Genomic DNA, 13,922 nt, shown 5'->3' on the forward strand with positions numbered 1-13,922 from the left:
ACCGGCATACACAGAGTGGTGTAACGGCGAGGCCCTGGCATCCCCCGGGCCGGACCGGCAAGGCCCTGGCATCCCCCGGGCCAGCCCGGTGAGGCTCTGGCATCATAATGGACAGAGCGAGAAGGCCTGGGTATAACTTGGGCTAATGTGCCGTAGTCTGGGTTTTACCTTGGTCTTTCTGGATAGGCTTCAGTAGGGAAAGTTTGAGAAACCCTAGAGTAGAGGTTAATGGAATCCATTTTATTACTAATCAGTATCCACTATACTTTGCAAACACAAAAAAAGAAGGGAATTTTGTTTACTTACCGTAAATTCCTTTTCTTCTAGCTCCTATTGGGAGACCCAGACAATTGGGTGTATAGCTTCTGCCTCCGGAGGCCACACAAAGTATTACACTTTAAAAAAGTGTAACCCCTCCCCTCTGCCTATACACCCTCCCGTGCATCACGGGCTCCTCAGTTTTGGTGCAAAAGCAGGAAGGAGGAACTTATAAATTGGTCTAAGGTAAATTCAATCCGAAGGATGTTCGGAGAACTGAAAACCATGAACCAAAAGAACAATTCAACATGAACAACATGTGTACACAAAAGAACAACCAGCCCGAAGGGAACAGGGGCGGGTGCTGGGTCTCCCAATAGGAGCTAGAAGAAAAGGAATTTACGGTAAGTAAACAAAATTCCCTTCTTCTTTGTCGCTCCATTGGGAGACCCAGACAATTGGGACGTCCAAAAGCAGTCACTGGGTGGGTAAAAGACTACCTCGATAAAAAGAGCCGAAAACGACCCCCTCTTACAGGTGGGCAACCGCCGCCTGAAGGACTCGCCTACCTAGACTGGCGTCTGCCGAAGCATAGGTATGCACCTGATAGTGTTTCGTGAAAGTGTGCAGACTAGACCAGGTAGCTGCCTGACACACCTGCTGAGCCGTAGCCCGGTGCCGCAATGCCCAGGACGCACCCACGGCTCTGGTAGAATGGGCTTTCAACCCTGAAGGAAGTGGAAGCCCAGAAGAACGGTAGGATTCAAGAATCGGTTCCTTGATCCATTGAGCCAAGGTTGACTTGGAAGCCTGCGAACCCTTACGCTGGCCAGCGACAAGGACAAAAGAGGGCATCTGAACGGCGCAGGGGCGCCGTGCGAGACACGTAGAGCCGGAGTGCTCTCACTAAATCTAATGAGTGCAAATCCTTTTCACATTGGTGAACTGGATGAGGGTAAAATGAAGGTAAGGAGATATCCTGATTGAGATGAAAAGGGGATACCACCTTAGGGAGAAATTCCGGGACCGGACGTAGAACCACCTTATCCTGGTGAAAAACCAGGAAGGGGGATTTGCATGACAGCGCTGCCAGCTCCGACACTCTACGGAGCGATGTAACTGCCACTAGAATTGCCACCTTTTGCGAAAGACGTGATAAAGAGACCTCCCGCAGCGGCTCGAAAGGTGGTTTCTGAAGAGCCGTTAGCACCCTGTTGAGGTCCCAGGGTTCCAGCGGACGCTTGTAAGGTGGGACTATGTGGCAAACTCCCTGCAGGAACGTGCGGACCTGCGGAAGCCTGGCTAGACGCTTTTGAAAAAATACGGAAAGCGCCGATACTTGTCCCTTGAGAGAGCAGAGAGACAAACCCTTGTCCATTCCGGATTGAAGGAATGAAAGAAAAGTGGGTAAGGCAAAGGGCCAGGGAGTAAAACCCTTGTCAGAGCACCAGGATAAGAAGATCCTCCAAGACCTGTGATAGATCTTGGCGGACGTTGGTTTCCTGGCCTGTCTCATAGTGGCAATGACATCTTGAGATAACCCTGAGGACGCTAGGAGCCAGGACTCAATGGCCACACAGTCAGGTTGAGGGCCACAGAATTCAGATGGAAAAACGGCCCTTGAGACAGCAAGTCTGGGCGGTCTCGGAGCGCCCATGGTTGACCCACCGTGAGATGCCACAGATCCGGGTACCACGACCGCCTCGGCCAATCTGGAGCGACGAGAATGGCGCGATGACAGTCGGACCTGATTTTGCGCAGCACTCTGGGGAGCATCGCCAGAGGAGGAAACACATAGGGAAGTCGAAACTGCGACCAATCCTGAACTAATGCGTCCGCCGCCAGAGCTCTGTGATCTTGAGACCGGGCCATGAATGCCGGGACTTTGTTGTTGTGCCGTGACGCCATGAGATCGACGTCCGGCATTCCCCAGCGGCGACAGATCTCTCGAAACACGTCTGGGTGAAGAGACCATTCCCCCGCGTCCATGCCCTGTCGGCTGAGAAAATCTGCTTCCCAGTTTTCTACGCCCGGGATGTGAACTGCGGAGATGGTGGAAGCTGTGGCTTCCACCCACTGCAGAATTCGTCGGACTTCCTGGAAGGCTTGACGACTGCGAGTGCCGCCTTGGTGGTTGATGTAAGCGACGGCCGTGGCGTTGTCCGACTGGATTCGGATCTGCCTGCCCTCCAGCCACCGATGAAAGGCCAATAGGGCTAGATACACTGTCCTTATCTCCAGAATATTGATCTGAAGGGATGACTATCGGAGTCCAGGTTCCCTGAGCCCTGTGGTGGAGAAAAACCGCCCCCCACCCTGACAGGCTCGCGTCCGTCGTGACCACAGCCCAGGTGGGGGGTAGGAAGGATTTCCCCTGCGACAGAGTTGGGAAGGAGCCACCACTGAAGTGACGTCTTGGTTGCAAGGGAAAGAGAGACGTTCCTGTCGAGTGAAGTCGACCTCCTGTCCCATTTTCGGAGAATGTCCCACTGGAGTGGCCGCAGATGGAATTGCGCGAAGGGCACTGCCTCCATCGCTGCCACCATCTTCCCCAGGAAGTGCATGAGGCGCCTCAAGGGGTGTGACTGACCCCGAAGAAGAGATTGCACCCCTGCCTGCAGAGAAAGCTGTTTGTCCCGCGGTAGCATGACTACCGCTGACTGAGTATGAAACTCCATCCCAAGGTACGTCAGTGATTGGGTCGGTGTCAACTTGGATTTTGGAAAGTTGATGATCCATCCGAACTGCTGGAGAGTCGCCAGAGCGACGGAAAGGCTGTTTTGACACGCCAACTGAGAGGGTGCCCTGACCAGAAGATCGTCTAAGTAGGGAATCACCGAGTGGCCCTGAGAGTGTAGGACCGCCACAACAGATGCCATGACCTTGGTGAACACCCGTGGGGCTGTCGCCAGGCCGAAAGGCAATGCCACGAACTGAAGGTGTTCGTCCCTGATGGTGAAGCGCAAAAAGTGTTGATGTTCGGGTGCGATCGGCACATGGAGAAAAGCATCCTTGATGTCGATCGATGCTAGGAAGTCTCCTTGTGACATTGAAGCGATGACAGAGCGGAGAGATTCCATCCGAAACCGTCTGGTGCTCACATGTCTGTTGAGCAGTTTGAGGTCCAGAACGGGACGGAACGAGCCGTCCTTCTTTGGCACCACAAACAAGTTGGAGTAAAAGCCGCGACCATGTTCCTGGAGGGGAACAGGGATCACAACTCCTTCTGTTTTCAGAGCGTTCACCGCCTGAAAAAGTGCATCGGCTCGCTCGGGGGGCGGAGATGTTCTTGAAGATCCAACAGGGCCCGGGGCCTGTGTAGGGACCGTTCTGGACTGCAAAGCTTCAAGCAGCTTGGCAGACCATTTGTCCATAGACTGAGCCATGGATTGTGAGAGTGACTCAGAGTTTTTCAGCAAAAACTGCAAACTCTGTCCCTGCCGCCTGGACAGGGGGGGCAAGGGATTCTACCTGAGCCGAGGGGCCCACTAGTGACCGAGGCTCCGGTTGTGGAAGCAAAACAGGGGTTGAGCATTGCTCACAGTGAGGGTAGGTGGAACCCGCAGGTAACTTAGCCGCACAAGAGGTACAGGTCGCAAAATAACCCTGTGTCTTGGCCCCCTTGCTCCTTGTGGACGACATGCTGTTGTCTCCTAGGAGAGTGATCACTGAGGGTATATGGGAAGGGTATACAGCCCGACCGAACAGAAATATATAAATATATATAGTATCTATTCCGGCACCCTAAGGGGACCAGCACCGGGTGACCGGTGTGGCTTACCGACCGCTAAAAAGCGGAGTGTGTGTCCTCCAGATTCCCTGCCTTAGGCCTCCCAGCGTTGCAGAGCTCTTTCCAGGGAATCTTCCACAGGCAGAATGCCAAAAGAAATGGCTGCCGGAGCTCTCAGGGGAGGAGAGGAGCCGTGGGCGGCGTTAGAAAAGTGCGGAAATCTGGAGTCCCCACAGTGATCAGTGAGGGGGGGAGGAACATACAGGATGCCCTGGCCCTCACAGCCGACGTCAGGTCGGCAGTCCCGCCCTTATCCCCGATAGACAGGCCCGGGGGCGGGAGTTTTGCTACTAGGCCGCAATTGAAGCCGGGGACTAAATTTAATACCGCGGCCGACAAACAGGCGCGGTCGGCGCGGAAGTCCGCCGGCCATCACAAATGAGCAGCTGCTGCAGCGTCCGGGATGCAGGCGCTCCATGCACATCCCCCATGGGGGTACAGAGTACCTTAGTGATGCAGGGCCCGGTCCCTGAGGATAAACAAACTCCTGTCCGACAGATTCCCCCAGGGGCTGCGGAGGGAGCACGGTCCCAGTGACTGGATGACCGCTCAGGATCCCACTTCTCCCAGAGCCGCTAAGGGATGGTGAAGGAGACGGCATGAGGCTCCTGCCTTTGTATCCACAATGGGTACCTCAACCTTAACAGCACCGCCGACATAGTGGGGTGAGAAGGGAACATGCCGGGGGCCCCGTGGGGGCCCACTTTTCTTCCAACCGATATAACTAAAATGAGAAGATGAGTGGATGTGTGCCTCCTTCCACACAAAACATAAAACTGAGGAGCCCGTGATGCACGGGAGGGTGTATAGGCAGAGGGGAGGGGTTACAGTTTTTTAAAGTGTAATACTTTGTGTGGCCTCCGGAGGCAGAAGCTATACACCCAATTGTCTGGGTCTCCCAATGGAGCGACAAAGAAAAAAATAAATCATCACCATACAAAAACAACTAAATAACCTTTTAAAAAAAAAATAAAAAAAAAAAAATGAAATATGGTCTCACCTCAGCAATTCCTTGTATATGGATTTTGTAATTTGTAAGTATGGATCTACTGTATCTTCAAACTGGCAGACAGATCCTCCAAGGCAGAGATGTTTGAAGAGAAGAAAGAGAAACTCCTGTCTATCAGACGGGCTGAATATCTCATACTTTTCAGAATCTTCCAGAAGAAGGACCTAAAACAAAAATATTCAGAAGAAAATAGATGACTTCATTAGATGGTCACTTTCAGTTGAATAAACTTTGCATGAATCAATAGTACAAGCAAATAAGAAACTGTAATATATATGTTACAGGCAATGTATGAAAACCCGGCATTCTATAGCAATGTATACAATCCCTGTCATTTTCAGGCAAAATATGAAATATCTGAGTTGTTCTATACTTTTCCTAGGCATTACATAAAATGTCTAGGTGCCCAGATTGGAAAAGTTAGCCATTACATAAAATGTCTAGATATTATAAAGAATGACAAGAACTGCTCAGGCAAAGTCTGATATAATACCCAGATTGGAAAAGTCTTTAGTAACAAACAGTAAAAAAGGAAATTAAAGAAGAAATGCAAAATGAACAACAGGATATCTTTGCTGGGAAAAAAAAAAAAAAGGAATCAGAAGTGTCATTCCTGACTATTTGTTGCAGCACAGGAGTCAAGAATGGTATTTTAATGCTATAAGAGCAACTGAGCCAGTTTCACAGATCTGCTGCTGCCTGCTGTGTCCACCTACATTTGGACGGAGCACCCCTGTAGTATTCTACACTCCGCCTGTTTGTCATTCAGGTATTCTATAGAATGACTATGACTATGTATGAACATCTGATGTATTTCATACTTTGACGACCCATTTCCGGCATTGTATACATTGCCTAGGTATTCTATAGAATGCTTATTTTGACACATTGCCGGTAACATATACAGTATATCAGAGAAATCTCCTTTCTTCTCCACTTATGAGCCACTTCTCCTTTTTTCTGCCCTTCTGGCCTCAACCACTTTAAAAAATAAACAAAAAAAACCCCCAAACAATAACTCTCTCTTGGTAAAACAAAATGGCCTTCAAGCTCACTAAGACATCAGATTACAGCTACCTACTAAAGTCTATGGAGGAGAATCAGAGGGATGGAAAGAGGCAAAAGAACACAGTTGCGGCATTCCTAGTTAGGGTTATGTTTCATCCGAGAGCAGTATTCACAGCTACACTGCTCAGTCCTGCTGTATAATGTCCTCCATGCTGATGCTTCTGTCTGTGTGCTGCATAGGAACAGGAAAGCAGGAATCCCTCATGTCTGTGTGTGAGATGTATGGGAAAAATCATAGCAGCAGCTGGTGTCCACCCACTAGCTGAGAGACAACTGAAAACTAGAGAAACTGGTGACCTTCAGAATAGGTCATAAAATGACCAAAAATAGTGTTATTCATCATGTATATACAGTGAACATCTTATTCTGAAATGACTGGTGTGCTATAAGTAATGACACGTCTATGAGTACATACATCCGCCGATCAATAAGCCATGGTATGTCCCAGCGATATGCCACAAATAAGGTAGGGAAGTCAATAATTCATAATGTCACTGCGGCACCTACCTTACGAAGCTCATCGGAGACAACAAAATCGTCCACATACTCATCGAGGCATTTTGAGATATAGCCACTTTCCTTGACAATATTTTCTTTCTGCAAGCGATCGAACAGCGACATGGACAGATGATTGCACGGGATTTCCTTTGCTTCAACTTTCTTAATGCCGGTCCCTGTAAGGATAAGGGTCATCATTACAATTACATGTAAAAAAATATTTTAAAATAATCAACATCCGCTAATGGGACAACAAACAACTTTCCACAGAATAGACGGGAAATGTATAATTGCTCTGGGCCTGGCTGCTGAGACCCTCAATGAATAAGGATGTTAAAGTCTCCTGTGCGAATGAAGCGTCAATGAGCGTGTGACCACCTGTAGATGGAGCGATGGCTGCACATGCTCACTATCACTTAATTCGCACAGGGGACGTTAGGACCCCTTTTCTCCTGATCAGTGGGGGTCTGAGCAGTTAGATCCCCAGTGATCACACATTTATCATTTAGACCTCTATATAGTTAACACATTTTATTTATAGGACAACCCCTTTGAGAACATCCTTGTTACTGTAATGCTCACGGCCGGTGTACAGGCAGCGAGCGGGGTAAGTGGATCCACTGGACCACAGGGGGGGACCCAGGATTACCCCTTAGTGTGTAGTGGGAGGGGCTTAACTAAGCGCCCACCACTAGGCAGATGTCAGGTACCACTCTCAGGGCAGTGACCGGGATTGTGGCAGCTGACCCCCAGGAGAGGTGACAGACTCAGGTGGGTATGGACATGACTGGCGAGCACGGCAAGGACAGGCAGATATGGGAAGGCAAACAGGGGTAACGGGACCTGACAACTAGCTAGACAGACAGGACACTGACTAACTGGCAATGTTGTGCTGGCACCTACCCTAATGGGAAGGAGCATTAAAAACATAGTGCCTTTCAGCCTGTGGGTGAGAGGTATTTCCTGGAAATAACGCACTAGCCCTTTAAGGGGAGGGCCGTTGCACAAGCGCAAGTCCTAAACACACTCCCGGGGGACCTAGGTGCGTGCACAGACCCTGGGAGCGGAAGGAGAACGCAGCAAACGTGGACGGCCGGGGGAGAAGCTGAGCCGGCCGGGGCGGTGAGTTTGTTTCTCTGCAGAGACGCTGGCGCTACAGTTGCCATTTATTCTAAGCACCAGTATGCACTGCTATTTTACATACTACACACTTATGTCCCTTGACAGGTTCTGTAAATACAATTCTGGTTACCTACCACGTTTTTGGTAACATCAAATTCAAATCAGATTGTCGTGTGGTTATTTTTTTTTTTTTTTACCAACGGTTCAAAAACAAACAAACAAACAAATGAGGCGATACTGACCTAACTGATCCAATACCACTACTGGTCAGACGTATGTTGGGTACACCACTACACCTAAAAGTCCTATATTTACTTTGGTTCTTGAGATAGTAATACATTTCTCTTTACTGTTTATATCTAGTTGCCTAGGAGACCGACCACTGCTGCTGTCTAGTTTGTAAGCACTGGGCTGCAACCGGCTGGTGTTAGGAGGTAACAGAGTAGTGAATGGATGCTTGTCAACTTCAAAACAGTCCTTACATTATCAATACAAAAGTACTTGTAGGCACTGTACGTGGGCTGCTGTCTGACGGTGGTGGTCGGTCTCCAAGGCAATGAGCGGTAAATACAGAAAACTGTTAATATTGCGACTAAGAATTTTAATAAACAGTAAATTGCAGAATTGCTTTGATTTACACACACTATCCAACAATACCATGGGAACAATCCTTTCATATTGATGACCTATACGCAAGTCTTGAGCAACCCCTTTTAAAGAGATAGGCCATCAGTGTAAAAGTAGTGGCCAATTCTTAGGATAGGTCATCATCGTCTGATTGGTCGGGGTCCAACTAGTAGCACCCTGCCGGTCAACTGCTCTCGGTGCCGGAAATGCTCAGTTCCGGAGCTGCCCCATCAACAGATCGCAGCCGCAGCCGGGTACTATACATCCGGCTCCCATTCAAATCAATACGAAGTGGATGTGTAGTAACCGGACGCTATCATTTGACAGGGCAGCTCCGGAACCGAACACTTTGGCTGCAGCTGCCGGAAGCAGAAACCGCTAATTGTGGGGGCTAGGTGTCAGACCCCAGCCGATCAGACATTGATGACCTATCCTAAGGGGGGCTTTACATGTTGCGACATCGCTACCGATATATTGTCGGGGTCACTGTTGTTGTGATGTACATCCGGAGCCGGTAGCGACATCACAATGTGTAAATCCTAGGAGCGACGAGGAACGAGCGCAAAACAGTCAAAAATCGCTGATCTGTGTCATGTCGTTCATTTTCATAATCTTGCTCCTGCTGCAGGTACGGTGTTTGTCGTTCCTGCAGCTCCACACATCGCGGTGTGTGAAGCCGCAGGAACGACGAACATCTCCTTACCTGCGTCCACCGTCAATGCGGAAGGAAGAAGGTGGGCGGGATGTTACGGGAAGCTCATCTCCGCCCCTCCGCTTCTATTGGCCGGCCGCTTAGTGACGTCGCGGTGACACTGAACGCACCTCCCCCTTGAAGGAGGGATTGTTCGGCGGTCACCGCGACGTCTCCGACAAGGTATGTGCGTGTGAAGCTGCCGTAGCGATAATGTTCGCTACGGTATCAATCAATACATATCGCATGTGCGACGGGGGCGGGTACTATCGCGCTCGACATCGCTAGCCGATGCTAGCGATGTCGCAACGTGTAAAGTACCCCAAAGGATAGGCCATCAATGTAAAAGTAGTGGACAACCCCTTTAAATCAGTAGGGATCTGACACCGAGCAGTAGTCAGATGTACAGAGTGTAGGGCACAGAACAGCACAGCTCTGAACATTGTATAGTGGCTGTTCCCGGGGACTGCAGCTTCTGTTCACTCTAATAGGAGTAGATCTGCAGTACCTGAAATAGTTAACTACCCCAGTGAATGCAGCTGCACTGTGAGCATCCGGTTAACCACCACAGTTAATAATGGCCGACTGCTGCGGGTGACAGATCCCAACCAGATATTGATGACCTATAATGTTCATAGTGCATCAATATGTCGGCCCTGGACAATCCCTTTAAGCATTTGGACACTTTAAACAATTCAATGTACCCAGTGTAAATAGAGTAGTAGTTCGCATGTGTGACCATTACTCAATCCACTTCTATGGGTTTATAAATGGTAGTGCACGATCCCTATAGACACTGAATGTGGCACATGCTCAGTACCATGTCTTTACCCAGGGGTCTTTAGGACCTTGCTCTATTGTTTTTATCAGTAAGGCCCTGTGCACATGCTGTGGTTTTTGACAGTTTTTTTTTTTTTTTAATCTGCATCAAAATCTGCAAAGTCTATGGTATTTTGGATTTACTGTGCACACGTTGCATTTCTTCTGTGCGGTTTTGGTGCAGATTTTGAAACAGAAAAAAAATCTGCAGCATGATTATTGGTCCGGTTTAGCAACGTTTCTTAAGGCCCCGTCACACTAAGCAACATCGCTAGCAACATCGCTGCTAACGAACAACTTTTGTGACGTTGCTAGCGATGTTGCGGTGTGTGACATCCAGCAACAACCTGGCCCCTGCTGTGAGGTCGTTGGTTGTTGCTGAATGTCCTGGGCCATTTTTTAGTTGTTGCTGTCCCGCTGTGAAGCACACATCGCTGTGTGTGACAGCGAGACAGCAACAACTAAATGTGCAGGCAGCAGGAGCCGGCTTCTGCGGAGGCTGGTAACCAATGTAAACATCGGGTAACCAAGAAGCCCTGTCCTTGGTTACCCGATATTTACCTTCGTTACCAGCCTCCGCCGCTCTCACTGTCAGTGCCGGCTCCTGCTCTGTGCACATGTAGCTGCAGCACACATCGGGTTAATTAACCCGATGTGTGCTGTAACTAGGAGAGCAAGGAGCCAGCGCTAAGCGGTGTGCGCTGCCCCCTGCTCTGTGCACATTTAGCTGCAGCACACATCGGGTAATTAACCCGATGTGTGCTGTAACTAGGAGAGCAGGGAGCCAGCGCTCAGTGTGCGCTGCTCCCTGCTCTCTGCACGTGTAGCTCCGTGCGGTGGTAACCAAGGTAAATATCGGGTTGGTTACCCGATATTTACCTTAGTTACCAAGCGCAGCATCTTCCACGCGGCGCTGGGGGCTTGTCACTGGTTGCTGGTGAGCTCACCAGCAACTCGTGTAGTGACGCTCCAGCGATCCCTGCCAGGTCAGGTTGCTGGTGGGATCGCTGGAGCGTCGCAGTGTGACATCTCACCAGCAACCTCCTAGCAACTTACCAGCGATCCCTATCGTTGTTGGGATCGCTGGTAAGTTGCTTAGTGTCACTGGACCTTTACCCATTGCCTTCAATGACATCAAAAACCGCACCAAAACTGCACCTGTATTTTGACGCAGTTTTTTTGCCACGACGTGCAGATTTGGTGCAGAAAATTTCTGCAACGTGTGCACATAGCTTAAGGGTCCTAACACCTCCAGAATAAGATGTATTCCAGACTCCTACAACTTCACAGAACTCAACGTTAAGGGAAAATACTAAAAATCTTACAAAAAGCTAACCCCTTCCAACTGGGCTCACCCGGTACCGGGACTACCTAGGTCCAATCCTAAACAAATGACGGCCTGCTTTCTAAAACACTGAAGATGCTGACCCTACAAAATAGTGACAATTTAATGATAGACCCGGGACTTGACTGATAATCTTTATCTATTGTGTCTGAAAGGCTGGGTCTGTCCTCGGGGAGAATTACACACAAGTATAGGGTTTCGTCACAAGGGTGGGGATAGTGATTGTCAATGTGACTCATCAATCACTAGGAACACAGGATATAGAAGGAGTGGTGCTCAGCTGATCTATAAACCTGCAGGTGAAGGGACAGGTACTAACCAGTTTAAGGTTAGCAAACAACACTGCACAGAATACGGGTTATATCCTCCAAGGTGATATGCTGCAAAAACACACAAAATAATATCTTACCACCCACCCCTCTCGAAATAGCGCCAATCTAGGCCATGAGTTGCATCTGGTATTGTAGATCAGCTCCATTCACTTACTACTAGACTAAAACACAAACTAGATGAATAACAATAAAAGCAGACTTTTTTCTCTTAACCCTTTAAGAACAGACTTCAAGCCATCAGTCAAGCAGGAGGAAGTGGTGCTAAGAACAGAGCTGGAGTGATGGAGGCTTCAGATCTACAAATAGATTCTAAGCCTCATTTGCATATGAATTTAAATACTGATTTCTCAGTAATGGAGGAGTGAACTGGCCACGTACAGGTATTACTGGACTGGTCTTTAAAAGCGCTACATGGGCATATAAATAGTTTGGGATATAAAATCCTGCTGACAGATTCCCTTTAAGGCCGGAGTCACACTTGCAAGTGCCTCACGTGTAACTCGCGCGAGTCTCCAACTGAATCACCAGGCATGGCCGCACACACTCCGGACAGGAGCGGATCGGTTGCATGTATCTCTATGCAGCTGAGATGCTCCTGTCCGGAGAGTGTGTGGCCGTGCCGGGTGGTTCAATGAGAGACTTGCACAAGATACAAGCGAGGCACTCGCAAGTGTGACTCCGGCCTAAGACATGTTTTTTGGAGTTTAGGACTTAGTAACATATTTTTTGTAGTGATACTGAGATGGTCTTTTCGTGACCTATTGTACTATGTACTGGTGTTGAATTTTGTTCGATTTTGGTTAATGTTTTGTGTTTTTATTTTTTCATTAAAAAAAAAAAAAAAAAAAAAAAATTATAAAAACAACTTAAAATTACAGAAAGTAAATGAAGAAAAAAAAAAAAAAAAAGAAGTTCAATTCTCCAGACTTAAGCCCGCTTTACACGCTACAATATATCTAATGTTAGAATGCTGTATATAAGAGCCTGGTGGTGGTGGCCGCAGCATATAGGCCAAAAAAGTGGTGACAGGTTCCCTTTAATTCATAATACGCATACGCATTAAGCAGGTCCTAAAAATGTATTTCTTTACACTGGACTCTTACTTATGTTACGGTTACCTCCGCAGCACCGGCCCGCGCCCTGAGGTCCGCTCGCACAGTCGGACCTCAGTTGCAGTGACACTTACATGACACTCGACTCCTGCTGTGCTGCCAACGTGAACCGAGTGTCATGCGAAGATCACATAAAGGGGGCTTTACACGTTACGACATCGCTAATGCAAACTCGTTGGGGTCACGGAATTTGTGACGCACATCCGGCCGCATTAGCGATGCCGTTGCGTGTGACTCCTATGAGCGATTTTGCATCGTTGCAAAAACGTGCAAAATCGCTCGTCGGTGACATGGGGGTCCATTCTCAAAAATCGTTACTGCAGCAGTAACGAGGTTGTTCCTCGTTCCTGCGTCAGCATACATCGCTCCGTCTGACACCGCAGGAACGAGGAAGCTCTCCTTACCTGCCTCCTGGCCACAATGCGGAAGGAAGGAGGTGGGCGGAATGTTACGTCCCACACATCTCCGCCCCTCCGCTTCTATTGGGCGGCCGCTCAGTGACGTCGCTGTGACGCCGCACGGACCGCCCCCTTAGAAAGGAGGCGGTTGGCCGGTCACAGCGACGTCGCCGGGCAGGTAAGTATGTGTGACGGGTCTGGGCGATGTTGTGCGGCACGGGCAGCGATTTGCCCGTGTCGCACAACAGATGGGGGCGGGTACCCACACTAGCGATATCGGGACCGATATCGCAGTGTGTAAAGCCCGCTTTAGTCCCCATGTGGCCTGGCCCTATGTCTGATATTGTCTGTACATGTCCCCTGTGAATTGTAAAGTGCTGCAGAATATGTTGGCGCTATATGAACTAATAATAATAATAATAATAATAATAATAATAATAATAATAATAATAAAAACAGGAAATCACTAAAGCATTTGCCACCAGAATAAACTATAATGGAGGCAAGGTGAACAGTGGACCATTAGTGCGTATGTTGTGAAATCCCACCATACACGTTAGCCTGATATCAGTCATCTCCATTGGGACCTGAGAAAGACCTAATGTATATAGATAGACGGGCTACAAGACACACCCGTGGGCGTCTCATTAAGCCGCGTTTCATGGCTCGAGCTCTTGAGCCAATAAATGAATTGTAAATGTTATCTGCTGAACAAAGGATCATTTTTATAGAAGGATTTGTTGAAACGTTTGCTATTCTTATCAATCCCTCCCTTCCCTGTGTCTCATGAAATACAGAGTTGTAAATGGTTAATCCAACAGGTATCTAACAAGGGAGTCAAAAATAAGATCAG

At 48.6% G+C, this 13,922-nt stretch overlaps 1 protein-coding gene across 1 annotated transcript in view; it reads right to left on the minus strand.

The window, feature by feature from the left end:
• CFAP300 (cilia and flagella associated protein 300) overlaps positions 1-13,922 on the minus strand; it is a 105,604-nt gene that overhangs the window by 35,073 nt on the left and 56,609 nt on the right. Inside the window, exons 4-5 of the mRNA XM_075337469.1 lie at positions 6,633-6,799; positions 5,049-5,221 (exon numbers count right to left, since the gene is read on the minus strand). Coding sequence (XP_075193584.1) covers positions 5,049-5,221; positions 6,633-6,799 — 340 coding nt within the window. The remainder of the gene's footprint in view (positions 1-5,048; positions 5,222-6,632; positions 6,800-13,922) is intronic.

This window comes from Anomaloglossus baeobatrachus, chromosome 2, assembly GCF_048569485.1.
Source record: "Anomaloglossus baeobatrachus isolate aAnoBae1 chromosome 2, aAnoBae1.hap1, whole genome shotgun sequence".
NCBI lineage: Eukaryota > Metazoa > Chordata > Amphibia > Anura > Aromobatidae > Anomaloglossus > Anomaloglossus baeobatrachus.